Source organism: Cricetulus griseus, chromosome 7, assembly GCF_003668045.3.
Source record: "Cricetulus griseus strain 17A/GY chromosome 7, alternate assembly CriGri-PICRH-1.0, whole genome shotgun sequence".
NCBI classification, from domain to species: Eukaryota; Metazoa; Chordata; class Mammalia; order Rodentia; family Cricetidae; genus Cricetulus; species Cricetulus griseus.
This window is the reverse complement of record NC_048600.1, coordinates 113,899,747-113,927,114: the sequence shown is the minus strand read 5'-3', so window position 1 is coordinate 113,927,114 and position 27,368 is coordinate 113,899,747. Positions and strand designations below refer to the sequence as shown.

Here is a 27,368-nt window from a genome sequence, read left to right as displayed (position 1 = left end):
CATTAGCTATCTTTGTTGGCTTAAACATTCGGTCCTGTTTGTGTCTGGACTGGTCACCAAACAGGGAAGTCAGTTCACAAGTATGGCCATGTCACAGTAGAAGCCTAACACCACACAGAGGTGGTTGAAAGCTCAGGCAGGGTGGGGAAGGAAACACAAAAGTTGGCGGCAGGCTAGGTGTTGGTACCGGTGGAGCAGTCTGCAGCTATGGAAAGCATAAACTTCAAACTTCGAGTACCTCGGGTGTCAAGTAGCACGCTCGTGAGAAGGGAAGCCAGCCCTAACTGGTAGACAGGTATCTGGGCAGTCTCTGTAAGGTTGGCTCAAGCCATCTGGAGAGGCAGGTGGCTTCCTCTTGCACTATTCTCAAAGCAGTTTGCAATCAGTTAAAGCCTGGGTTTCCTCTCTACAGGTGCTGCCCCTTACCTGAAGACCAAGTTCATCTGTGTGACACCGTAAGTGGTTTCCCTTCACAGTTTTGCATTTATTTCTAGTGTCCTCAGTTGTCCCCAGGAGTAGGGAGGACAAGGGGTGAGAGCCACTGTGAAGGGCTGGATGCCCCTGGGCTGTTTAGTGCTCAGAGTGACCTTGTGTGTTTAAAAAGCTTGAGTTTTTATTTTTTTCTGTTGGAGACCAGAGTTTGATGGCTTGTGTGTGTGTGTTTGTTCTTTTTTTTTTCCCCCTCCATTGTGTCTTGTCAACCCGGTCCTTCCCCTTCCTGCCGCCCCCCCTTTCCTACAGAACGACCTGCAGCAATACCATTGACCTGCCGATGTCCCCCCGCACTTTAGATTCATTGATGCAGTTTGGAAATAACGGTGAAGGTGCTGAGCCCTCAGCAGGAGGGCAGTTTGGTGAGTGTTTGGAGAGTCAGGCTCCTTTTTGTCTGATGCTTGCCTATACAGAGCCAGGGCCGGCCATCCACACTGGTTGGAGGCTGCCTTGGAGTCGTGCTCTCCTATGGAAATAGATGCCATACATGTGTAATTTCCCAACAGCCACAGTAAAAATACTAGGAAGTTACAAGTGACATTAATGCCTTATATAAATAAGCTGCACACTTTAGCACCTGAAGAGAAAGACATCAAACTATTTCTCCCCCTTCCCTGCTTCATCTACTGAGTCTTTGAAATGTGGCTTTGACATCTTGATTTAGACTAGTTTCAGGGGCTCGGGGGCTCTGTGTGCCCAAGGCTGCCACTACCAGGGCAGCCTCAGACTTTTGAAATAGAGCGGGCTGACGTGGTGACTGAGCTCTTCTGGAGGGCAAGGCACTGTAACGAGCAGGGAAGTGTGGCTTTTCTGACCTTGCCTAGGCCTGAAAGGACAGGGGACTGGCTAACAGTAGTGCCTGAGCCCCCTGGCAGAGGGACAGGGGCTTGTGAGAAGCGTCTGCAGTCAGGTGACTGAACTGGCCTTGTCTCTCTGTCCCTGCAGAGTCACTCACGTTTGAGATGGATCTGACTTCGGAGTGTGCTACCTCCCCCATGTGAGGAGCTGCAAATGGGAGCTGCAGAGATGACTGAGGCACCTGCCTGCTCCGGGTTCCACCCTTAAGCAGTCAAACCCCAGCTCATCTGAGACTCCTAACTTTGTGGTTCCAGATTTTTTTTAAATCTCCTACTTCTGCTATCTTTGAGCAATCTGGGCACTTTTTAAAATAGAGAAATGAGTGAGTGTGGGTGATGTGCTTTTATGTAAAGAGGAAAGCGCTCTCTGAGTCTGTGATGGGGATGTGAAAGCAAGCAGGGCTGGAGGGAGAAAAGCAAATGCCTTGTGGTCCCCACCCTCCCTCCTTTCTCAGCAGCTCCTTGTCATCCATTGTTAGATTAGTGCCTCCTGGTGCCGATGGCATCCTTCTGCCCATTTCTGTGAGCTGATACCCCAGGCTGCCTGCAGCTGAGGACTCCTGGCATTGCACTTTTAACCTTGCTAATGTCCAAATAGAAGATAGGACTAAGTCCATAGGTTTCTTTTTAAATTAAAAAAAAAGTAATAAGAATTAAAGGGCAGCCAGGTGGTGGTGGTGCACACCTTTAATCCCAGCACTCAGGAGGCAGAGGCAGGCAGATAGATCTCTGTGTTGGAGACCAGCCTGGTCTACAAGAGCTAGTTCCAGGATAGCCTCCAAAGCCACAGAGAAACCCTATCTCAAACTCCCCTCCCCCCAAGGCAAATTAAAAAAAATAATAATAAGAATTAAAGGGCAAAACACACTGAGACAGCATAGCCTTTCTGTAGCAAAGAAAACTTGGTTCCTAGCCTCTTTGGTGCTTTAAGTGTAAAAACCCTGAAATGGTTTCCAATGAAATCTGGAAAAGACATCTGAGGCTGTGGCTTGGCCTCTGGTTTGAACACGAAGGTTAGAGAGAACCTAGATATCCCAGACTCTTCATAAACCGGGTTTTATTTACCCAGGCGTGTGCTCCCCTATTGGAGGGGTGAGGTTGGCCAAGGGCACTGAAAACCTCTATCATCTGCTCTCCCCCTAAGACTCTGGACCCTGTTTCAGAGTCAGCCTGTCCTGAGGGTGCCTTACTAGGCCTAGGATCAACCTGGCTTCCTTTCCCACTTGACCTTGCTTGTGGTATGTCTCCTTCCCATGTCCCAAGGTCCCTGTCCTGCTTGCATTGGGAGTCCTGGTCTCGGGACCTTGTGATCAGAGAGACTTAAGATACAGCTTTGAATCGGACTTGGACTACAGGTCCTCAGCAAAGCTCAGGGATTATGGGCCTTATTCTATTTGCTTGGTTCCCAGGGGCACCTGTAACCACAGGGCAAAAGAGAGAGGTGTACTCTTGGTCTCCCCTGAGATTAGTGATTGTCTGCTCCTCATTGGGGCCCCTGGGGTGCGGTGGAACAGGGTGCCTGCATCTACCGTGGCCTTCATGTCACCTGCTTGCCTCCGCCACGTTACTCGCTCAAACACTCAGTGGTTTAAGGAAGACCTCCTCTGGCACAGAGGCATGGCTAGATTCAGTGACTCAGAGACACCGTGCTCAGCTGACCAGTGCCTGAAATTCTGTTTGTTTCACTCAAATTAACCAGTGTATTAATTAAAGGGGTTAGGACATTGTCTCCAAGACAAACTGCTTGCCTTGGCTACCCCTGGCCTTCTGCTTTGAGACAGTTATTGCTCCCCCTTCCCCAGAACATTCTTTAGTATGCAATAAGCTGAAGTCCCAGGCCAAAAGGGTATTTGGAAAGGCAAGGCTCGGGGCATACTGACGACTTTAAAGCCTGGGGACCCGGGGAGCAAGGGCTCGGGCTTCTCTGGGACAGATGTTGTAAAGGTCCCGGCTCTGGGAAGTTACCTGGGTGGCCTGGGCTAACCACCTGTAATGACAGCTCCAAGGAGAGCAGAAACTTGCCCATGGAATCCTCAGAACAGCCCACTTTCCCTCCTGTGATCATGCCTGTCCCCAGCCTAACCCAGCCATGCCTGCGGATTGCTTAGCCTCTCTGTACAGTGGTTTGTATTCAATCCTGGCCACTGCATTCAAATTCCAATGTATACTTTCTAGTGTAAAAATTTATATTATTGTGGGGTTTTTGTTGTTGTTGTTGTTTGTTTGTTTGTTTGTTTTTTGTATATTGCTGTAACTACTTTAACTTCCAGAAATAAAGATTATATAGGAACTGTCTGGTGGCAGTGGGGGCTGACTGGCTGGAGGGACCGACTTTGCCCGGCTTGTGTTCTGTGAAGCTAGGAGCTCATGAGGGGATAGTAGCCCAGTTCTGGGCTGAGGTACTGCTTGCTTCTCATTGCTGAGGCGATGCAGTGCCCCCCTCCCCAATTTTATATCAGCTGCCATGCTCCAGAGGAAGCAACCCAGGAGCCAAAGGTCATAGTCCAGTGGCAAGAAAGTGTTAGGGTGGCCTCTTCCCTCCACCCTCCCAAAGCTGTTGTGTTTGTCCTGGAGTCAGATAAGCTGCCTGATGGAGGGGGGAGGAGGGAGGGTTGGGGTGTAGACCCAGGCCTCTCCTTCCACAGTTGGCCCATTATCATTTTCTTTTCAGTGGGGACAACTTGCAGGCACTTCCCTGGCAGGTGGCTGCAGGGCCCCTGGGCAGTCAGCGGTGATAACTCAGGGAAAGGCCATAGACAAGGTGCTCTTTCAGTACCTTGGAGCCCAACCCATAGAGCCCTCTGTGAGAGATGCTGGCACGCCCCCTGCAGAGATGGAAGCAGAGATTAGTGGTTAGTGAGGCTGAGGTGGGGGAGGCAGACACCCCCCCCCAACATCCCTGCTTCCCACCCCCAGCCACCCTGGGGCCCTGGGCGTCACTGGGGCAGGCTGTGAACTGAGTTCCTGCACCCACCCTTGCTTGAGCTCTGAGGTAACCTGTCTTACAGTTCCTTGTGCCCCAACTCTCAACCCAAAGGGTTGTGCTTCTGAGTCCAAGGCCCCAACCCCTGGACTAATTGTACCTGGGTGCCAGAGATCCAGCTAGGGCTAGCTGTCCTGGTCAGCTTCCTTTACTCTCTCAGGCCACCCCAGCAGTTGGATGGTGCCATCTGCTGGGCTCTGGGAAGAGGCCAAGGGAGGATGGGCTAGTGTCCAGGCTCTCTGCTGCCCCCGGCCACAGGAGAGTTGGTCACTTTGGCACTGCCCTCAGTGATCTTTTAGTGGCAGCCTGGACTGCAGTTTTGCTCTTCCCCTGGGTCCCTCTCCCAGTGTTCTTAGGTTTCTTTCCCCAAGCCCTTGAGCCCCTGCTTTCCCCAAACACATACACTCTCTCTCTCTCTCTCTCTCTCTCTCTCTCTCTCTCTCTCTCTCTCTCTAAGATAAACTGGGGAACCCATCACCCTCCCATTGCTAGTCCACTAAAACAGGAGGCAGACTGGTAAATTTACAAAACAATAACAAAAAAAAACAAATTTTATTCAAAAACACTGTTTACATAAATGTGAGGTCTATGTACAAAGTATAAAAAGAATCCTGCTCAGCCTCTGCTCCTTTCAGAGAGGCTAAAACCAGGGACTCCTAGTCAGCCGGCCCTGGCTGCCTTGTCAGAGCCTCAGAGGGAGGAGCTAGTGAGGCCTTCCTAGACCACAACCCATGATGCAACAGTGCAAGGCCTGTTCCAGGTTCCACCTCCCCAGCAGAGTGCTTCTGCCTGACCTTGCAGACTCTGCTGCCTTTAGTAAGTGGCTGGTTTGTTGCTTTCCTTGTGCTACAGGTTTTTCTCCTCAGATCTATTCCCTAACATTTACTATTCCCCTCCTTTCTGATAATAAGCAAGGTTGCAAACAGGAAATGAAGAAAGCCTGAAGTCAGGTATGGCCTGTAATCCTAGCATTCCAGAAGCTGAGGCAGGAGATCATTCGTGTCCAGCCTGGGTCTCACAAAACAATAAAAACAAAAAGCAAGAAAGCTGAGTCCATATGGAAGGATAAGGATATTAGATGGGGCGAGAGGGATGTAAGCAGACAGGCACATACCAACACAGGTGAAGTTTCTAGCTCAGTAGTAAAACTCCAACTTACTTGCCTAACCCTGCCTCCTTTCCTTTTCTAGAATTATTTCACTTCAGTAGCCATTGAACTGATAAAGTACACAGGGAAATAGGTTTGTCTAGAATGATAGGTCCAGCTCTTTCTTGATAGACCCAGGGGGCCCTTGAGACCCGAACAAAACGTCCACCACTGCTTTAGCTACAGACCCAGAACTGTGTAGGCAAGACAGCGTACTGCTTATTGCACCAACACACGTGCACTCGTGCAAAACCATCGGTATATACAGAGATACTACAGTCACAACTGGCATGGGCTCTTCACATCGAAGGCAGTTTTCCAAGAGAAGCAAGGAATCCCAGCATTCAGGACAGGGAGCCTCTGGCAGCGGTGAAGAGGCCAGCAGGTGGGGAGAGGCGGGAGTCGAGACTGTCTATGGGCCTTCGTAAGAGCTCCTCCACGTGTCTGGCAACATCCATGGTCTCATCCAGGTCAAATTCTCCATCTTGGTCGAGGGCAGGGTCAGGGCTGGCAAAGAGAGGAATATTGGGGAAACTGGCAGGTCTCATGGCTCCAAACCCCCATAAAGAGTCCTCGGTCTGCTCCCCACAAGTACTGGAGTCTCCTAAGGACAGGCCCAGTAGCATTCTGGCTGAACTCCCAGCAGGCTGGACAGTAGTCACTGGCTCCTGAGAAGATCTCTTGCTTCATATCATGATCTCAAGGAGTTCATTTTCCCTCACCTGTACTTTAATGTGGTTGGCCGGCAGGCTCTGCCATTCACCTGTGATGTCCTTCACTTCCATATATTCCTACACCATCTATCAAGCCACTGTGGTAGCTTCCAGGCACTTAACGCTAATCCTCAGACCACCTTAAAGCAAGCATTAGGAGTAAGGAAGCTTGTTCTGGGCCACCTGCAGCTAGAATCAGAATCTAGGTCTTCGCTGGGTGTGGAGGTGCAAGCTTTTAATCCCAGCATTCAGTTGTAAGGCAGAGGCAGGTAGATCCCGTTAGTCCAGCCTGGACTACATTAGTGAGTTTCAGGCTAGCCAGGGCTACATAGACCCTGTCAAATCGGAGCCTAGCTCTTGAATCTAATGCCATTATGTAATATCACCTTGTACAAGGCACATTGCTTATAGTAAGAACTTTAAAAGGAGGCTGGCTTAGTCGGTTAGCAGACTGCTTCACAAGCATGAGGACCCGAGTTAAGATCTGCAGCACCCACATAAAAGCTGGGTGTGGCAGCACGTGTCTGTAACCCCAGCACTGGGGGTGGGGCAGGCAGAGACAGGAGGAGCTTTGGAACTCATTGGCCAGCCAGCTTAGACAATGGATGCATATCAGGTTCACTAAAAGACAGAATCCGAAAATAAGGTGGAAGGCAACTGAGAAGTGTATCTGATGTTGACCTCTGGCCTGCACATGTGTGCACTCACACAAACACAATGCATAGAGCCACATAAACACATAGATAAATACCAGATAGCTAAATAACAATAACAAAGCAGAAGCTTTGGTGATCTGGGTTCAATCCCAGAACCCACTTGGTGGAAGAGAACTGATTTACACAAGTTATCACCACCCCACCCCACCCCCTCACACATGTATTTTTAAAACTTAAGAATATAGGCAATTCACAATTGCCCGTTATTCCAACTGCAGGAAGTCTGATGCCCTGTTCTAGCCTCCACAGGTACACACACACACACACACACACACACACACACACACACGTACACACACACAATTTAAAACTTTAAAATTAAAGGAATCTCTTTGTGATTTCCACATACATGGTGGTCCAACTGCAGTGTGCTGCCTCCTTAGTCCCAGCCATCCAGCCTTGGTTACCATGAGTTGAAAGAACTAACACTCCAGTCTGCTCCTGCCTTATAACCACCCAACAATAGTGACACTGTCTCAAGCCCTTCTGACAACCCCATATGTAAAAATTTTATGGCACCATCTCATTCGATTCCTGTCCCAATTCCATGGGGCAGGAGCAACTATCAACTCTAATTTACACATGAGGGAACCATGCATCCAAGGAAAATTTCTCAGGATCATATAGATTGTACCAGAACAAGGACAGGACCCTAGTTGTCTGACTTTGTAATGCTCTGTGTTTTCCTGGCTGACTTCACTTTCCTTTCACTTGGGCCAGGCTAGACCCTGGGCCGAAGCTGGATGGAGTCAAATCCAGGGGCCCTCTGGATTCCTTTGTCCCTCAGTCCTGCCGGCGTCCAGCCTGAGGCCGAGCCCCAGTTCCTCCCTGTGAACCCCCATGAAAGCAGGACCTACTTCTGTGGGTACATGTTGTAGTGAGGCTGGGGACACACGACTGGGGAAGGGGCCTGGTCCATGTAGGTAGCATTGGCTCCAGCATCGGCAGATGCGTTGATAAACCTGAGAAAGGAAGCAGAACACAACCTCAGTGGCCAGAGAGGCCAGCGACACCAGGAAAGGGGCTTCCCTTTGGTGTCTGGGACTTAGGAGTCCTGGGTACCATCTTGGTACAGTTGAATCTTTCCTCCTCAGGGGCTAAGCCACATTTCCCAGTATTGAAGGAAGAGCAAGCAAAGGACAGGAGGCAATAGGAGACTCAGAACTGGGCTCTGGTCACTTACTCTGGGACCACTTGTCTGATCTGCGGCTTCACGTATCCATCTACAGCTTTTGCTGCGGGGGTGGGGCAGGGGAACACAGTGAGATCAACGTGCCATCAGCCCCCCTGCCCACACCACCCTGGAGCTTTCTCAGGGACGAAAGTTCCCAAGTACTTCCCACAAATCCCTGCTTATAGGTCCAGCCAGAGGGCCACTGGGACTCTTGGCTTCTATCCTATGCCCTCTCCTAGTTTCTTTCCCGGCCATTTGCATGCCTGCCAAGCAAACGGCATCAACAGGATGTAAACTCCACTAACGGAGCAGACAGATAGGAAAGGAGAGGCCGTCCATCTTGCTCCTCTATTTAACTTGGGGTGTGTTGCAGGGGCGTGGGAAGAGTCATTGACTAGAGGGACAGGCAAGTAACTCTTCATGGGAATGACCCCTGCTTCCCCCTCAACAATTCCGACTCCTCTCTACTGATGTAGAATTGAGAACTTAGCTTTCTGCTCAGCAGAGATACAAGCTGGTGGCAGGTTTCACTTTCTCACCTCAGGTGTGAGCCCTGAAATCCTCCATGCCAGAGACCCAAAGCCCACAGAGGAGATGCCCCTGCCCAGCCCTCCTGGCAACAGGACGCACCAAGTACAGGAGTGTAGTACTTGGCAAAGACCTCATCCTTGGGTCGGTCTGGGAACACGTAGATGAGGTAGCTCAGGTCCCCCAGCCGGTCAGCCAGGGACCGTATGGAGAAATCTCTCGTGGTGAATGGCTTCAGATTCCAGAGGTTTCGGTCAGCTGTGAAAAGGGACAATTCATTCCACCAGCTGCCCTCACAAGAGGATCGTGGCGTGGGGTTTGAGGAAGGATTGCTGAAAAGCAGAGCTTTTCCCAGCCTTTACTAGCCTCCCATGCACTGCAAACCCAGCCTTCCTGCCTCTCTATGAAGGGGAGCTCATCCGGAACATTACACTCAGCCAACTGGGCATGGGAGAGGTGTGGACTGCATGAAGCTGCAGGGTCTCACCAGGTGTCCCATGCCTATGGAATCCGTGGTTTTTAGGTTCTTGGAGACCAAAAGTGGTGAGGAGAGGGGTCATTTCCCCTCCCATGCCCGCCATACCTTGAGCTCAGTTCCTGCCTCTCCTGGAAGTAGGTGACTGCTAAGGAAATGGGGCCTCATGGGGCATGGGAGTGAGGGAATAGAAGACAGACTCACGGGTTGGGTGTGGGATGGGGAGACGGGAACTCACGAGAGTCAAACTTCCAGGCAATGGTGATGCCTCCGATTTCTGAGTCGCTAAAGCGCAGTAGAAAGGTCCCATCTGGCTTGTTGATGAGCAGGTCATGAGCCTGTTGCTTATTCACAAAGCCTAATATGGCCCTGGGTGTGTGGTACATTCAATGTCATTGCTGGGTAAGAAGACACCATTCCAAGAGCCCTCTACCCGCCTGCTGCCCCCAGGGCCCTGCTCCTCACCCATCATTCCAGTGGGGCTTGTGGTGTTTCTTCAGCACCTCCATCACCCCGTCAAACCACTGCCAGAAAGTGTAGTTCCAGCCTGGCAGGTTCTCCTGCGAACCCCAGGACACCCCGAGTCATAGCAGCCCAGGAGTCAGTGCCCTTAGCTCCCGCCATGCCTGCTCCCAACTCTCCTCAGCAGGCCGTGTGCTGACACCGTCCCCCCTCCCCGCCCCCCCCACGCCAAGTTCTCGCAGATGCTTCTACACATGGGCCAACCCTGTGAGTGGGGATAGAGGCTATGGAGACATGTCTAGGTTGGAAAGGCCCATCAAGGTCATTCTTGCCCTATCCTTTCACAGATAGATGGTGAAACTGAAGCACAAAGAACAGACAAGGCCTAAAAATTAGTGATCAGCCCATGAGTGGACCCCTGCTCAGGCCCCTCTCACCCTACTTCGGCTCTTGGGACTGACTGAACATGATGCCCCGTGGCCCCTGCTTGCATTCTTGTGGTCTGAGAGCCAACCTTTCCTGATTACAGGGAGTGTGGTTGGGGTAGAGGGTTGGATGCTAGCCTCCGAGGGTGGTAGTCTGACTTCAAGAGAAAGTGTGACAGGACCCTGATGGTATCTGGCAGGTAGCTGGAAAACTCCCGCAGGCGAACATTGGTAAAGACTGGAGTAAGAGCTGCTGGCGGCTGGCTGGCCACTCACCCGGTTGAACTGGGACCAGGACACCGACATGCTGTTGTAGTCCTCTAGATGGCTGCTGCTGCTGTTGAACAGTTTCTGTGCCAGGAACACTAGGTTCTCCTTGGTCAGGCCCCGGTTGCTCTGCACTTCTGCCTTGAATTTCATGTTGAGAGCCTCACACAGCTGCGGCCACAGCACCTTGTCAGGCACAGCGAACGGCACCCTGCCCTGAGAGGGAGAGAATGAGAAGAAAAGGCAGACTGAGAGAGCTGGAAATGTTCACACACAAATACACACACTCACTCACAGGCACACACACGCACATATGCATGAGATATGCAGGGACTAAGGGACAGAAAGGGCTGAGAATCATCCAGAAAGAATATACAAACGTAAAGGGGAAAGAGGAGCAGAAGGGAAGGGATAGGAAGTGGGATCCAGCAGGAGCAAAGGCCCCGACCCAGGGACTGGGGACAGTGGTCAGGGACCCTAGCCACAGGGCAGAAGGAAAACAAAGACCAGGGCCAGAAACCAGTCACATTCTTTGGAGAGACCAGTCAATTCTGAGTCCCAAAACCTAGCTAGGGCCTTCAGCCAGACCAGCACACAGGCACTCGCCTCTCCCAGCCACCTTGTCCTCCAGCTCAGCTCTGGGGCCTACAGTTGTTCTAACCCAAGGACAGTTCTAGGGCCCAAGGGCCAAGGTTGAGGGTCCAAGAGAACTCACCGGCTCAGCGAAGGCATTGTCCCACAGTACAGTGGCAGTAGCATTGTGGTCCTGGCTGCCGTGAACGATGACAACCACCGGGAGGGACAGGGTCTATGGAAGTCATAGAGTAAGAATTGAAGGGTTTTCACACAGTGTGTCCTCTGCATAACCAAGCCTCCTAACCCTTGTCACATGCCCACCATTCAGACACAAGCCCTTCCCAACAGTCCCAAGTGTAAGCAAAACCCGAGCAACATGAGCAGTTAGGCTTGCTGGCTCACACTTGAATCCCAGTGCTTGGGAGACAGGCAGAAGGACTGAGAAGCCGAGGCTAGTCTAGGCTATCTAACAAGACTTTGTTCTAAAACAAAAACAGAACTGAGGATAGATTTCTTCTTAGTCTGTTGTCTAAGTAATATGGTGATGAACACAGCAAATGGTGCCTGCTAAGGCACCATTGAGAATCTAAGTAGGTTCTCAGGGCATTACAGAGTGACTGGGCTGAGGCAAGAGGACTTAGAGCCCTATGGTGTTTTTGTATTTTATTATATTAGATATTCTTTTTGTTGTTGTGTTGTTTTGTATACAGGGTCTCATTTATCCCAGGCTGGCCTTGAACTCCTAATGTACCTAAAGATGACTTCTGATCCTCCTGCCTATACTTCTGAGTTACAGGCACACACCACTCACTACTCCTGGTTTTATATGGTGCTGGGGATCAAACCCAGGTCTTCTGCATGCTAGGCAGACATTTTACCAACTAGATAGATTCCTAGCCTGCATCCTAAATTGTATTTTATTATTATTATAAGTGTGTGTGTGTCAGAGAGAGAGAGAGAGAGAGAGAGAGAGAAAGAGAGAGAGAGAGAGAGAGAGAGAGAGAGAGAGAATGCATGGGGATATCAAAGGACAACTATTTCAAGGTTCGAATTCAGGTTGTTGGGCTTGTATAGCAAAAGCTTGCGCCAGCTAGACTATCTAGACTATCTTGCAAGCTGCACATTTTTGTTTGTTTTTAAGAGGTGGTTGTGAGCCGTCCTGTATAGGTGCTGAGAACAGAACCTGGGTCCTCTGTAAGAACAGCAAATGCTCTTATGTGCTGCTGAAACATCCAGCTCCTTTTTTAAAAAAATTATTTTATCTGTATGGGTGTTTTGTCTATATGCATATATGTGCCCTGCATTCATGCATTGCCTGTAGAGGTCAGAAGGGGGCATTGGATTCCCTGGTATTGGAATTACTGATGGTTGTGAGCTGCCATGTAGGTGCTGGGAATCAAACTCTGGTCCTCTGGATAGGCAGGACAACAGGTGTATACCATCACAGCCAGCTCAGTCTGCAGTCCTCTTTCCCACAGGAGCCAAGTAACCTAAGCCGGTTGGCCCATATGGATGGCATAGCTGGAGCCTCACCTTCACCTGGAACACCAGCTCATTGCTGCCAACACTGAACTGAGACTCAAATAGGACTGTGAACTTCTCCTCCGTCACGGACTCTGCACCACGCCTGTCAGCACGCTTGATTCTTTTCAGTGACTGCAAAGCAGGAAACCAGCACAAGACAGGGATAAACGGCCACCGAGCCCCTGCCCTGGGCAGACCTCCCCTCCAAGGCAGACCTGGCCTCACCATGTTTCTGAAGTGGGCGCTGAGGGTGCCTGTGGCTTGGTGATACTCCATGACACAACAGTTGTTCAGGATCTCACCGCTGCACTCACTGCAAAGAGAGGGGAGCCCAGCTCCACAGTGTGGTACCAGGGTGGAAACCCAGGGCTTTCTGCACACTAGGCAGGCATGTGTCAATAACTGACATCTATGGGCCTGGGAGACATGTTAATGGGGTCATCAAAGATGGGACTAGCCTCCTGCATCACCCCATTCATGAATTCAAGGGCAACATGGATGGCTTTTCAGGACCTGTTTTTAGGGTCTCATGTGCCTCTCTATACTCTTACAGCTCAACATGTGGGTTCTGCCTGAAAAACAAACAAACAACCCCTTTCTCTCCAGCTGCTGCCCTGATAGGACTCTTCATGGATTTTGACTTGTGTACTTGTTAAGATAGAGTCTCACTATGCAGCCCTGGCTGGCCTGAAACTATGTAGATCAGGCTGGACTTAAACTCACAGAAATCCACCTATCTCTGCCTCCCAAGACTGGGATCAAGGTGTGCACCACCATGCCTGCCTGACTTTGTCATGGGTTTGTATTGTTTTGGTTTTGGTTTTTGATAGAGTCTCTTGTCCAAGCAGGCCTCCAGCTGACTCTGGATCCTCCTGCCTCTGCCTCCAAAGAACTGGAAATACAAGGGTGTGCTAACCACCCACTCCAGGCTTTCAGTATCAACCAGTCACCAGCAACATGAGCCCGTGTGTGTGTGTGTGTGTGTGTGTGTGTGTGTGTGTGTGTGTGTGTGTGTGATACAGCTGTGCCTGCAATCACAGCTCATTGAACGCAGTATGTTCTGCAGGCCAGGCCAGTGGTCTGGTTAGGGAAAAGGCTAGTGCTCTTTGAATCACAGTGGTATACCTACTGCTCAGCACAAATGATTGGACCATGTGGCAGTTCAATGTTGTCTGTCCTACTAAGTGTTAGACATGAGCAAGGCTGGGAAAGCACATGGAGGGAGAAGGGTGTATCACGGAGAACCATAATACATTCTTGTGTATGCTTGGAAGGGATAAAAGTTGAGCTATGCCCCCATACAGACCCCACCTGAGCAAAAGAAATGGCACCCAAACCCAGTAGGGAGGGACAGTTACACTCACTTGCGGGTGTTCTCGTTCTTGAGCAGGGACTTGGCCTGCTGCTCACTGATGATGGTCGCCTTCACCTGAGGGGGGTTCATGTGCACGTTCAGCTTCCCACCCACCAGCAGGCGCACGGTGGCTGCGAACTTGGTCTGGGTCTTCAGGACCTGAGGAGGTTGCTTCTCGATGATGAATGTGCTGCAGGGGACACAATGACCAGACAGCTGACCAGATGCTGGCTCCGGGGAGAGAGCTGGGAGGCCAGCAAGAGGGGAGGACCTTCCTGTGGGGCCTACTAGGAAGGAGGGGCCTGGACTCTGTTCCCGGGGAGGATATGGGGGACTGGAGACAGATGTGAGGGAGGCTGGACACCAGGGTGTTTCCTGCAGTGTCCCCAATACACACTGGGCCAGGACAGCCACAGCAGCAGAGCTGTTAGAGCCAGAGTGGGTGGGGGAGGGGGAGGAGCAGGACTGGGGCAGAGCTCTGGGTTTGACAGCTCCTGGACCTCCACATGTCCACCCCCAGGAACTGCCATGTCCCTGTGAGCATGGCCGGGAGGCAGCAGTCACCTGGTGACCAGGGCTGAGATGATGTCTGTGATGGTGGCGTTGACCTCGGCCAGCATCTCCTCCACGGGGCCTGGGATGGGCAGCTGCTGGCAGAGGTGCTCAGCCCTGCGGATCTGCTGCCGGTTCTGCCAGATGAGCTCAGCCAGCTTCTCACACCTGCAAGGAGCCCAGGGCCCTCAGAGGGACAGTGGCCTTTGTCCCAGCACAGGCCAGGGGAGGAGGCCACATGACACTCTTCCTCCCTCCCAACAAAGCCACACTCCCTCCCAAGGTGCTGGCACGAGCCACCACTACCCTGCACAGACACAGAGCAGAGTCCCACTTTCCAAACGCAGAGGGCAGACAGGGTGGCCCCAACTTGGAACCAACCAGCTCAAGAGTAGCCCTGCCCATTCCAAGGCACCACTGTCCTTAGGGGAGGTGTCATGGGACTGAGGAGCCAAGTCCCATCAGGAGCCAAGACATTGATAGAGTGAGAGCTGTCACAGACAATGGGAGCCTGCTGCTCGGGCCAACACAGGACAGACGAGGCAGCTGGCACCACTGCGCAAGCCCCTGCCCACCCTGCCCACCTCTCGCCCTCACCAGGACTGCAGCACGTCCAGGCTGCCCTCGGGGGGACCCCCGTTCCCGGCCAGCTGCTGCCGCCTCTTCCACTGGATCAGCTCGTCATCCAGGATGATGGTCTGTTGCTTCCTCAGCAGCTGCAGGGTTTTCTGGTGCTTTTCAGCCAGCTCCTGCATGAGGGAGGGCACAGCAGCCTTCTGGCTTCTGGGGAGCAGCCACAGGCCCTCTCTACCTGCTCCACCTCACATGCACCCCAGGAAAGAGGGGACCTGTTGTCATCTTGGCTCTGTCCCCTTCCTGGTGCCCTGGCTCTCAGGTGACAGAGCTCCCTCCCAGGGGCAGAGGGATGCAGGACCCACTCACCACACGGTACTGCTGCAGTGTCTGTGCCTCTCGCTGCAGCCAGGCCTCCAGGGACACTTGCTTCTGCTGGAGGGCTGTCTCCCGGCTCATGCGCTCCTGGGGGTTCAGCTGGGCCAGCTGGGCAAACTGAGCTGGAGGAGGGGACAGGGCAGTGGGAAGTCTGGAGGATCTGCACTCATGCTCTGGAGTGAGCTCCTTGGAGTCTGACATCCCATGGATGACAAGGCAGGGTTCCTCTCAGGCATGAGTGCCCAGTGATGTTCCCTCAGAATCGCTCACAAGCCTCCTGGGTGAATCTCCCTGAGCAGTGGGAGTGAGTGTCCAGAATGAAACAGAAGAGGGTCCCATGTGGTTGGCGGCCCTGCCTTCCGCACATGGCTGTCAGCAGGCCCTCCCCACAGGGGTTGGGGATGGGTATAAGTGGCCCTGCTGTTTAAAAGCTAGGTGAAGATGGGCAAATACCTTGCTTTCCTGTGCCTTTGTTTCCCCATTTATAAAAGGGGGAGAATCCTAACACTAACTCAGCGGGATATTATGGAGATTGAAAAAAAATAATGAAACATCTCCTCCCCCCACCCCTGCCCGAGAACTGCCTGTTGCAAGGAAGATCTATGCAGTTTGGTCCTAATTGGTGGATAGACGACAGTCAGAAATGAGGGGCCACAGAGACAAGCCTTCCTCAGCCCTTCCCTAACAAAGGAGCCCCATCCAGGGACCCCGGCTCTCGTCTCATCCATTTATTCTTTGGTTCAGCTGCTTTCCCAGGAGCAATGAATCTGGGACTGCATGGTCCCCATGACACCTGATCACGGTGGGTTACCATGGGCTCAGTTGAGCACTCAAGAAGGAAGGAGAGACAGATGGACAGACAGACATAACTATTTCCAGGACCCCCTGGAATACCATCAGTAAAATTCTTATAAGGAACAAGGTGAGAGGTAACAATGTCTCACCACCAGCTGCTGGGAAGCCCATCGGTGGCAGGAACAGGTGTGTGTGTGTGTGTGTGTGTGTGTGTGTGTGTGTGTGTGTGTTTGCACATGCTTGTGTGGTATGTGTGTGTGTATGCTTGTGTGTGTTGTGTTGAGGGTGGGGGTTGGCACAGATCATGCAGCTGAGGATGGCCACAAACTCACTATGTAGCTGGAGATAATCTTGAGCATTTGTTCTCCTGACCCTGCCTTTGAAAGTGCTGGGACCACTATAGCCAGTTGTACATGGCACTGGGAATTGAGGGTGCTTTCCTGCATGTTAGGAAAGTACTCCCCGAGGCGAGCTACATCCTCACTCCTCAGCCCAGTACCTTTCTTATATTTAAGAAGAAATCCCCAGATACAGATGGGTCAGAGCCATCCAGGGAACTCAACAAACTCAGCTCGGCTCTGCTCAGCATCAAACACACTGAGGGTTGAAGCTTCCTGTCTACCCCACTTCTGGCAGTCCTCCCTTGTCCCACGTTTAGAAGCCCCTGACTGCTGGCATTTATCACTGTCTTTAGTGGCCCCTGAGCTTCCCTGAATCCTTACTCGGGTCTAGTCAAGAATTTGTGCACACTGGCAGGTCTCATTCAAGTTCCTGGCTGGCCTCTCAGAACTATGTCACACTGACCTGACCTGGTCCTTGCCCCAGGGACACACACACTGGGACAGACAAAAGCAACATTAGACATCCAGGACAAGTTCACAACTAGAATTTAGGAATGTGGTTCCCATCTTCCTGCAGTGTGGTGGGCAGGAGGAGTACTGTCCAGACTTACAACATCCTGCTGAAGACAGCAGGGCAAATACCCTGGCCCAAATGCCCCTTCAAGGTTCCATTTAGGTCTCTCCTGGCCATTTGCACAGGTTTCTGGGACGGAGGCCAAAAGATCCATGACAACTATTGGCTCCACTGGAGGAACCTGGTCTTCCCTTCTGCAAACAGACCAGTACTTGGTGTTTTGGGTAGCACTGGAGATCAAATCCGGGGCTCTGTGCATGCCAGCCAAATGTTCTTTTACTGAACTACATCTCCAACCTTATGTGTTTGCAGTATTGAGCAGGATAAACAAGACAAATTGACACCACAGACACGTGGATGCAAACCTCACCTCAAATCCAAAGCTAGACCTGTACACAGGCAACAGAAAACAGCTCAATTAAAAATGGATTGTCAGAGGCGGTGGTGGCGCATGCCTGTAAATCTCAGCACTTGGGAGGTTGAGGCAGGAGAACCAGGAATTCAAGGTCATTGTCAGTTACATAGTGAGGCTGAGGCCTGCCTGAGTTTAAAAATAGAATAGAAAAAAATACAAGGCAAAACTCAGTAGCATGCTGTCTGTCTACATGATAAAACCTTTTTATGTTACAACTAGTCTTGATATATTACAAATTTTTTAAAAGCATGGCTAAGGGGCCAGTGTGAAATAGCTCACTCGGTGAGTCAAGTGTTTACTTGCAAACATAAGGACTTGAGTTGGCATCCCCAGCACCCATGTAATAAAAGCCCAGGATGAGGGTGCTCATCTGAAACCCCAGTTCCATCGAGTGGGAGGAAGTGCAGGAGGCAGAGAAGGATCTCTCTCTGAAGCTCAGAGCTCCAAAATTACAGCAGAGGAAAACTGAGAAGGATGCAAACCAGCAGCCTCTGGCCTCCACATGCAGAAATGCACGTGGGCACCAGTGCTAGCATGCACACACAGAGAAGAAAAGAAAAAAGGAAGTAAAAAAAGGAAACTTAAGAATGAGCATATGTGGTGGCGCACGCCTTTAATTCCAGCACGCAGGAAGCAGAGGCAGGAGGATCTCTGTGAGTTCAAGACCAGTCTGGTCTGCAGAGTGAGTTCCAGGACAGGCTCCAAAGCTACACAGAGATCTTGAAAAGCCAAAGCCAAAACAAAATGAAAGACCAAAGAGTTCTTACTGTTCTTCCAGAGGACCCCCAGTTTGATTACCAAAGCCCACGTCCTAGCTCACACTGCCTGTACTTTCAGCTCACACAGACACACATATACAGGAATAAAAATAAGACCAATACTAACAGAAAGAAAGAATTTGCAATCCAGGCATTTGGAAGGTTAAGACAGGAGGATCATGAGTTCAAAGCCAACCTGTGCTATATAGCACAATCCTGTCTCAAAAGCCTACAAAAAGAAAAACATTTCAGAAATGTCAGAATGATTGGCAACTGACCAGAAATTCAGACTAATCATAAACTGACCATAAAAGCATACTAATCATACTTATGCCTATTAACAATTTCAAAATTCATAAAAGAAATGCTACAAAAAGCATTATAGAAGTAACCAATTGCATTATCATGGCAGGGTATTTTGATACCTCTCTCTTAGTAGCTGATGAAACAATCAGCTAAAGAAAAATAAAAAAGATCAACCTGGTGAGGTGGATCATTAGAGAGGAAGAGAGCCAGCTCCCACAAACATTTCTCCAACTTGCAATGATATGCATGTACCCACAAACGTGCATGTTTTTTGGGTGGGGGGTGTGGTTTCACTATGTAGCCCAGGCTGCCTTTAAACTCCCCATCCTCCTGCCTCAAGCCCTTCTCCAACCCCAGTGCTGAGATTACATGTAGGCACCACCAAGCCTGAGTCTTCTATCCTTTTGTTTTTGAAACAGGATGTGATTTAGCTCAGGCTGGCCCTGAACTTTCTATGAGGCTGACCTTGAACTTCTGATCCTTCTGTCTCAACCACCCAGTTACTGGAATTACAGGCATGGGCCGCCATGTTGAATTTATACAAACTGAACCCAGGACCTCATCAAATTAGGCAAGCACCTTACTAACTGAGCTATGTCCCCAGCCCTGAGCCTTCACTCTTTAGCTAACAAGTGTACAGTGGGATTTTCCAGAGGCTGCAAGACATCCCCACAGACTGAAAGCAACACAGCTATCTTTTATCAAGGCTCATATCAAAGACATTTGCAAATAGAGTCATGAGTCGCTTAAGGATGTGGATACAGTCTGAGAAATGCATCATTGGGGGATTTGTCATTGTGTAGATATCAGAATACTTCCCAAGCTAGATGTCATGGCTTACTACATACTTAGGCTATGTGGTATGTGACATCATAAACATGTTCGTTCCATTATTGCCCACATTGTCATGCAGCACATGACTACATGAAAGCCATTTCGGTTCTACTCACTAAATTTGGCTTTGGAAAATATATTCCAGGGTATTTTTTTCTTTATTTTCCTTTTATGTTAATATTATTGAATTTGTAGGGCTATTTAAAGAGACAGCCATAGAAGACATATTCTTTTCAAACACACAAGATGTTTCAACTCAGACAGAGCATATACTGGGCCATGACAAAGTCTCAATACATTTGTAAGCTCCGGGAACACACAAGACATGTTCTCTAGTCAAAGTAGAGTCCAATGAAAAGATAACATCAAAGCCAGTAAAAGCGCAATATCTAAACACAGCAGACAGATGGAAATCAAACAATGCATTTCTAAACAAAACACAGGTAATGGGATTAATCACGAGAGAGACTAGAGATACTTCAAAGTGAGCACTATGAACACACAGCATCTTCAGAAGCAGTTTGTAGAGGAAGATTTAATAACTTTGAAAAATACACATAGAGAGAGCATAAAATGTACTCTTTCCATGCTTTCAATCTCAGCACTTAGGAAGCAGAAGCAGGTGGAAAACTATGATTTCGAATCCAGCCTGGTCTACAGAATGAGTTCCAGGTCAGCCAGGGCTACATAGCAAGACTTGTCTCAACAAAATAAAAGTCACTCTTTCCTACAGTTTCTGGGACAGATATGATATTTTATGTAGATAAGTGTATGTAATTATATGCAGTTGGCTTTTGAGTGTTTTAATACACACACACACACACACACGTATATATATATATATATATACACGTGTGTGTGTTTTATATATATAAATTTTATATCTCAATACATACAAAAGGACCAAAATCGATATCTAAGTCTCTAAGAAACAAGGAAACTACACAGGGAAAGGCAGCATGGCCCTGCCTATTCTGGATGGAACAGAGGAGTCAGCCTATCTCTGGGGTCAATCTCCAGACAACTCAAACTGTACCTGGAGCTAATTCCTTCTGAGATAATTCTTCTTTCCCCACACCCTAATTATAGCAGCCATTAACAAATTGCAGAGCTAGGAGACAGCAGTTCTACAGCCACCTTGCCTCCAGGACCCGGTCCCCTTGAAGTCCCAAGTAGGGACAAAGCTGGTATTCTAGCTTTTCTCAGCCTTCTCAACCAGTGGACTCCATGGCAAGTGCTCCTTCTGGTTGGGGCATACTTGGTCCATGTCCTTTTAGGCACTCACATTTTCACTGACTGCCTTAGACTAGGGGGAGTCTCTGGCTTAGGAAGATGCAGGGGTTTTATGACCTATCTCTAGCTAAGCTCTGATTCTGCAATTTACAGGCAACCTAGGCCTGTAAATTGTTATTTGTTCTCTTTAAACTTCCCTTGTAAAACGGTGACACCAAGCTATGCCCTCTGCAGGTTCCTCGTGAAGCTGCCTTGTATTATGCACACCAAAGGCTTAGCCTAGAACCAAGACCACAGCAGAGGCTCAAAACCCCTGGAAGCCATGATGACTCTTAGGAGGCTTTGGGCAAAATGATCCAGGGGTGGTGATCCCCCCCTCCTACTGGATATCACAAAACGTTTCTCCCTTCCGCCCACAAGATGCTCACAGCATTCTGGACCGTTTTGAGGGCCTCACCTTGGATCCGCAGGCTCTCCTGATACTGGATGATGAAGTACTCTTGGGTCTGCTGCAGCTTCTTCAGCTCGTTCTCCGTGTCCTGCGTGATCAGACGCAGCTCCTCAAACGTCTGGTTGATCTGAAGGTGCTTCTGGGACATGGCATCAGCCAGGGCACCAGCAGGGGAGCTGCACTGGGGACAGAATAGATTGAGTGGAAGTGACAGGAGCAGTGTACCAGGCAGAAGAGAGGGGAGAAAACCAGAGTCTGTGGGGAGCACCAACACTAGACACCCCAAACTCCAAATCTAGGCTTAGAAGGAGGGTCACAGGACAGTCAATGCCCGAACTGAAGTAGAAAGGGAAGAGAGAAGGGAAATGAGTGGCCTGGCAAATAGTGGAGACTCTGAGGCAGACATTTCTGTTTCAGATCTGGTTTTACACTTGAGAATGTTGAAAGAGCTCATTAGATTTCCTTTAGAGAAACTAGAACCGAACACTGGCAGGTGTCGCGTGGATGACCTTCCTCCCAAGAAGCCTCGCCTCCTCATCCATCGTTATCTACTGACTCAATGTTACTGATTGTGCTAAGTGCTGGGGACACAGTAGGAGACAGGGTCCATGGACCCACATGGCCTGTGTGTCCTCACTCACACCTGAAGGGAGGGGGAGAGGCAAACCTCTCACGGGAGGAAGGCATCCTGGAGACGCCCAAAATAAAGTGATGGGAGAGACAGCAAGAATGTCTCTTTTGAATCTCACTATTCCTAGAACATCTGGTCCAGAAGGGACCATGTGGTCAGGGACTTTCCAACTAAGTGTTCTTAAAATAAAATCCAAACTCCTTTAGTCAGCCTGACAGGTGGCCTCTGCCTGTGTCCGACTAGTTTCCCTGTGGCCAAATCACAGCAGGTTTCTGCTACTTCATCACAGCGTGTGCCTGCCTTAGGGCCTTTGCACCTGAGGTTGCATCAGCCTGGAGCATTCTCGCAGCAGATCCTCCTGAGATAAATACTTCAGCCCCATATTGTGTGTTTCTCAACCCTGCTCGATTCTTTTATGTGGGCAGCTTCAACAATTCAGGGATGCAATACTCGGCATCTGGAAGACGCCGTGCCTGGCTCCAGACTCCTTGCTCCTTGGCACACCCCATTTGGTTCTCCGCTCTCCAGCGGTGTTAACCACTTGCAAGTCTCCAACTATAAGGCATCCCCAACACCTTCCTGCCCTAACATATGCTGTTGCTTCTTTGGGGTACAGAAGTCTTCTTTCCTCCTCTACCCCCTTAGGGCACGCACCTACTAACTGTATTGTGTCTTCTCTTTAGCAATCAGCTTATTCAGTCTGACCCTTGCTGGGACTCCTCCTTCCAGGTGGAAACTGCTCTGTTTTAATTTTTTATTTAATTTTCTGTATCATTTATTTATTTTGACTTTTTGTTGTTGTTGTTTTCCGAGACAGGGTTTCTCTGTGGCTTTGGAGCCTGTCCTGGCACTCGCTCTGGAGACCAGGCTGACCTCGAACTCACAGAGATCTGCCAGCCTCTGCCTCCCAAGTGCTGGGATTAGAGATGTGCACCACCACCCGGCTATTATTTTTAAATATTTATTTATTTATTGGTTTTTCGAGACAGGGTTTCTTTGTGTAACCCTGACTGTTGGGAACTCTATAGACCCAATTTGCTTGAACTCACAAATCTGCCTGCCTCTGCCTCCCAAATGCTGGGATTAAAGGTATATGACACAACCCCCTGGCAAAAGTTTTATTTTATTTTAAAGATTTCTTTGTAAGTGTGTATTTAAAATTTCCTTTTCTTGCCCACCATTAGCCTGCACATGGTTTCGTTTAACCCTCATGATGATCTTATACCACAAGTACTATTACTATCCTTAGTTTACAGCAGTGGGAGCTGGGGAAGTATCTTGAGAGCACTTGCTTAGCATGTTCAACGCCCTGGGTTTCATTGTTAGAAGCCAGGAAGGGAAGAAGGGGGAAAATAAGGGAAAAAATGAAAGAGAGGCTTGAAAGAGAGGCTGGAGAGATGGCTTAGCAGTGAAGAGCATGTATATTGTTGTTGCAGAGGACCCAAATTTGGTTCCTAGTACCCGTATCAGACATTCACAACTGCCTAAACTCCAGTGGATCTGATGCCTCTGGTTTCCAAGGATGCCTGTACACTTGAACACACACACACACAGTTAAAAATAAGATAAGTCTTATGTTTAAGAAAGGAAGAGAAAGGGAAGGAAATGAAAGAAAAGAAGAAATAGAGGCTTGGGGAGCCAGGGACTGGCCCCAAGGGGTCACTCTGGCCACAGCCTAAAATATGCTGCCTCCTACACCTACCCCTGTGTTTTATTTCTTTTGTGCTCTCCTCTAACCAAGTTACATAAACAAAGTGGGATTGCTCCCCAGCTTTTCTACCATGCCTACAAACACTCACGTTGTTGGCTTCTCGGACCAGCCTCTGTTCATTGTACAGAATGTGCCGGATACAGCGAACCAGCTCCATGGGGCAGCGGTCATAGGTGTTCTGAAAAGAGACAACAGGAACCACCAATGGCCACCTAGTTCTGACCACTCTGGCTTCCTTACAGTGCCCATCCCTTCTTCTCCTTCAGCCTCAGCTTTTCCCAGGAAGCCCCCTGGATTATCAAACACCCTCAACTCTCCTTTGCCCTTCTTCCCCTCCCAGAACTTCTTACTCGGTTTATAGTGACTTAGAAACTCACTAAACACAAAGCTCATTCAACCTCCCACTAGCTTTCATTCTCTGAAGCATGGAAATCCTATGACAGAAACTCGGGCTGTTCTCATGCCATGGATGGGAAAATTGATGTTCAGATAGGCTAGGTATGTGTCCTGAGGCAAGTGTGTGTGTGTGTGTGTGTGTGTGTGTGTGTGAGAGAGAGAGAGAGAGAGAGAGAGAGAGAGAGAGAGAGAGAGAGAGAGAGAGAGAGAGACATCAAGAAGAAGACTGGGGTGTCTGATGCCAACATCAAGGTACTTTCCATTAGGCACCTGGCCCTGGGTTCCTATTTTGCTTCCCCTCAGGTTTCTGCTGTTTCTTCCTTTTTCTGGGATGAGCTTTTATTTCCCCAGCATCCAGCTGTTTGGATGTAAGCGGGGTTCTCTAAGAAATACAAGTGCATTCCGATAAGTGCTTGACCATGAATACCACCCACACCCCTTTCCTGCTTCCATAAAATCCCTGCCCTCCTCAGTATAAAGGGGAGGTTACTTTTTCTTTCTAAGCCTTGAATTCAAAGCCTTTTATTCCACTCTTGCTCCAGGGCAATTCTTCTTCTCTTCAGCAGCTTTCTTGCCTCTAAATGAGTCCCAGGAGAATGTCTGCTTGCCTTATCCCCTCCTTTCTAGACTCTGCCAGTTTTCCTTTCTCTGTCGAAGAAGCCCACCTGACTCTGTTTTCCATCTCTGCTGCTTCATCTGTGCACACTGCCGCTCCAGCCATTCCACTCCCTTTGCTGGAAACAACCTCCCTTCTCCCTCCCCCCACACTCCCACCTTTTGCTTTGTGATAATGTTAAAAGAATCTGACAGGTCTGACTTAGAAAGAGGGGGCGGGGGAAATTGAAGAAAAGTTGCCAGTAAGCTTTTGGTCACATGGTGACTCAGTGGCCAAGCCAGTGAAAATCCCAGGGGTTCTGATGCTGGAAGAGAAAGCCTGAGGGGGCCTGAGTGTGGCCAGCATTCACACCCACCTGGAGCTGTGTTGCATAGTGCCCCAGCTTGATCTTCAGCAAAAACCCATCTTCCCCCACCTGGTGTTCTGCTTTCTTCTGAAGCTCCTGCACCAAGCCCTCCAGAAGCTGGGTGGCCTGGCCTCGGTCCTGGGGATTGTCCAAGTCAATGGCATCCCTTGGGACAACACAAGGAGAGAAAAACTGTACCAAGGATATCAAGCAGCAAGAGTGATTCAGGGCGTTGCAGTCCCACAAGACTCGCTCCTGGCGGCTGTGCATCAAAGTCGAGAAAAGTCTCCCCTCGGTAGCTCCCATTGCCCTCTTCCCCTTTCCCGGGGACACCACCCCTTCCGCACAAGGACAGATAGAATCAGAATCACACCAAACCACAACGAAGAGACCCTTTGGCCTGGATAGCAGGGACCCACACTGAAGGCGAAGGTTCAGGGCATGGGACACCTACCAGGGCTGACTCTCGATCCACTGGGCCAGGTAGTGCCGGACCTCGATGGGGAAATGCTGCCCGTAGAGCACTTGCATCTGGCGCAGCGCATCGCCCTGCAGCTGCTGGGCCTGAATCCAGCCCGCCATGGCTGTTCACCTAGAGGAGAAGGTAAGCCATTTGTTCCGCAGAGGTTTCTGGCCTGCCTGTGCCCTGCAGTGCCACCAAAGGACCTAAGGACTGCGGTGAGGCCAGGCTCCTCCCTCACCCCAGGCACGCTTTCCTGTGCGGGAAGAGAGATGGCTACCCTTCCCTTCCAACAAGGAACCCTCGAGGCTGGGGGTGGAGATCTGGGTAGGCAGATGCCCTCCTCTCTTCCTGTCCCCTTTCCTCTTCGTGTCATCCCCTAACTAAAGGGGTCTACAAACCGAAAGAGAAACTTAAGAGACAGAGGCCCACAGTCCCCCGACCAAGAAACGACTGCAAAATTTCTTCCCACCCAGCCTCTGACCCACACTCTCAATTTCTGGGAAGGGAAGCTATGCCAAGCCGAAAGTTAGGGCAATGCAGCGACCGTCACTCGAGGTCCGAGTCTCCTCAGGCACGTGTCTGGGGCTGTCAGGGAGAGAGGACTAAGAGATCGACTGTCTTTAGAGTAGCCCTGGGCTGCACTCCAGGGTCTGCCCGCTCCAGGTGGAGCCTGACAGTATCGGTGCCTCTGGGTGCGTCCACCCCTGGCTGCCCCCTGCACGGGTTCCTCGTCCCTGATTCCTCTGAAGCTCCCACTCGAAGCCCAGACCGATGTTTGCCCGGTGTCAGGCCAGAGGGGACTCTAGGGTGCTGGGTCCCAAGGACGCGGCTGCAGCCTAAATCCCCTATCCACGCGCCAACGCCACGCCACGCCGACCCACCCACCTGGTGCTGAGGAACGCCTGCTGCTGTCGCTCCCGGTCCGGGCTCCTGACCGTTCCTGACGGCTCTTGACGGCTGCGGTGGTGGCGGCTGTTACTACAGGAAGGAGCAGAGAGCAGCGATTTCCTCCTCAAAGGTCAGCTGCCTGCGATAGACCATACACAGCGCGCGAGCTCGCGCCAGCACCCCTCCCAGCGGCCGTCGCTCCCTCCTTGCCTCCGCCCTCGATCGCCGGCTCTCCGGCACCCCGGCTCCCCAGCGAGTGCGCTGCAGCTACGGGGGAACCCAACAGACCACCCGGCTGGGCGGCGCCGTGCAGAGGACCGCCCCGACGACCCGGTCCCTCGGGAGCCCCGGTTTGTGCTCCCCTGCGGCTCCGGCTGGTGGGAGGGGGGGAGTGAGGGAGTGAGGGTGAGCGTCCTGGGACAGCTGAGCTGGAGCAGCCGGGGTGCCGGGAAGTCCCGAACTCTGGAAATCCCAAACTAGGGCCTCGGTTTTATCATCTGTTAACTAGGGAAGGAAAAAAAAAAGAAAAAAAAAAAAAGAAAAGAAAAAAGTGAGAGGAGGAAGAAAAAGCCTACCTGTGGATGCCACCTGCCTCTGTCGTCATCTTCTCTTTCTCTGTCTGTAGATTAACAAAGTCTGGTGTGAGTGCGTGCTTGTGTGTGTGAGTGCGCGCTCGCGCGCGCTCACAGGTGTAGTGGGTGTGGCGGGTGTGGCTTCTATGACCCTGCAGAGTCAAAACTTTAGAGAAACTGGGGATTCCAGAAAAGCCAAGCTCACCTCTAAGGTCTCCCCACTTCTCTCCTTGCATGACTCCCACCATGTGACCTTCCCCCTTAAAGCAGGACCAAGAAAGACCTTGGCAACCATGCGCTTCAACCTTCCACCCCCTTTCCGACCTTTGCAGGTAAGAAATGTCAATCCAGAGAAGAGAAGGGGCCTGCCCAGGACCACACTGTGGTCACGTGGCCTCATCAGCAGACTGTGACCCATAAACTATTCATCCCCTCTGTCACCTAAAAGACGCCCATCTGAGGCTGGTTCTACCTTGAAAAAAGGCCCAGGAAGCGGTATTTTGCTTTTCTCAACTAAACATCTGCCTGCAGACTTTGCCATGGCAGCAAACCTGCTCCCTGGAGCTTTGCCTGGATCAGAGTCCCCATCCCTAAGAGTTCCCCCTCAAGGCCCAAGGGTTGGACAAGGCCAGGCTGGAAGTCTGCCATCCCCTTTGCCCAGCTTCCCTCTCCTCTGGGCCTCCTCTCTGCCTGGCAGCTGGCATGGGCAGTACCAAAGGAGGGGCCAGCCTGGCTGCCTACTCATAGCCCATCTGGGCCAAGACTCAGTTGCCTGGGGGATCTTTCTCATTGGCTTCCTCTCTCACTAATTCCTTCTTGTATCTTTTCTTTGCATTCCTAGT

The 27,368-nt window shown here is 50.6% G+C and overlaps 2 protein-coding genes across 3 annotated transcripts in view; one reads left to right on the top strand and one right to left on the bottom strand.

Annotated features, from left to right (window-relative positions):
• Stat3 (signal transducer and activator of transcription 3) overlaps window positions 1-3,644 on the top strand; it is a gene marked incomplete in the record, with an annotated part of 55,375 nt that extends 51,731 nt beyond the window's left edge. The window contains 3 exon segments of the mRNA XM_027428129.2: window positions 413-455; window positions 742-854; window positions 1,438-3,644. Coding sequence (XP_027283930.1) covers window positions 413-455; window positions 742-854; window positions 1,438-1,493 — 212 coding nt within the window.
• A 1,205-nt stretch (window positions 3,645-4,849) lies between these two features.
• On the bottom strand, window positions 4,850-26,196 carry LOC100755571 (signal transducer and activator of transcription 5A). Of its 2 annotated transcripts, XM_027428131.2 has the most exons (19): window positions 25,952-26,193; window positions 25,058-25,195; window positions 24,613-24,769; window positions 23,334-23,423; window positions 20,910-21,084; window positions 15,188-15,318; window positions 14,843-14,994; window positions 14,258-14,413; window positions 13,704-13,883; window positions 12,565-12,652; window positions 12,349-12,471; window positions 10,955-11,047; window positions 10,249-10,455; window positions 9,551-9,645; window positions 9,324-9,454; window positions 8,713-8,868; window positions 8,092-8,143; window positions 7,766-7,870; window positions 4,850-5,986 (listed from the first exon to the last, which is right to left on the bottom strand). In XM_027428131.2, exons 2-19 carry the CDS (start codon window positions 25,183-25,185, stop codon window positions 5,824-5,826), a joined length of 2,382 nt encoding a protein of 793 aa, XP_027283932.1. In that variant the 5' UTR covers window positions 25,186-25,195; window positions 25,952-26,193; the 3' UTR covers window positions 4,850-5,823. The 2 variants fall into 2 exon arrangements, with proteins under 2 accessions (XP_027283932.1, XP_027283933.1); XM_027428132.2 differs by lacking the exon at window positions 8,092-8,143 and having other exon boundaries at window positions 25,952-26,196.
• Between the last annotated feature and the right edge of the window lie 1,172 nt (window positions 26,197-27,368).

Excerpts from the sequence above, each read along its gene's own strand:
- LOC100755571 (XM_027428131.2), bottom strand. The coding sequence starts at position 25,185 with ATGGCGGGCTGGATTCAGGCCCAGCAGCTGCAGGGCGATGCGCTGCGC. Across the intron at positions 8,869-9,323 it reads TGCCTGGAAGTTTGACTCTC|CTGACCGAAACCTCTGGAAT; the intron begins GTGAGTTCCCGT and ends CCCTTTTCACAG. Across the intron at positions 5,987-7,765 it reads TACAACATGTACCCACAGAA|CCCTGACCCTGCCCTCGACC; the intron begins GTAGGTCCTGCT and ends TCTCTTTGCCAG.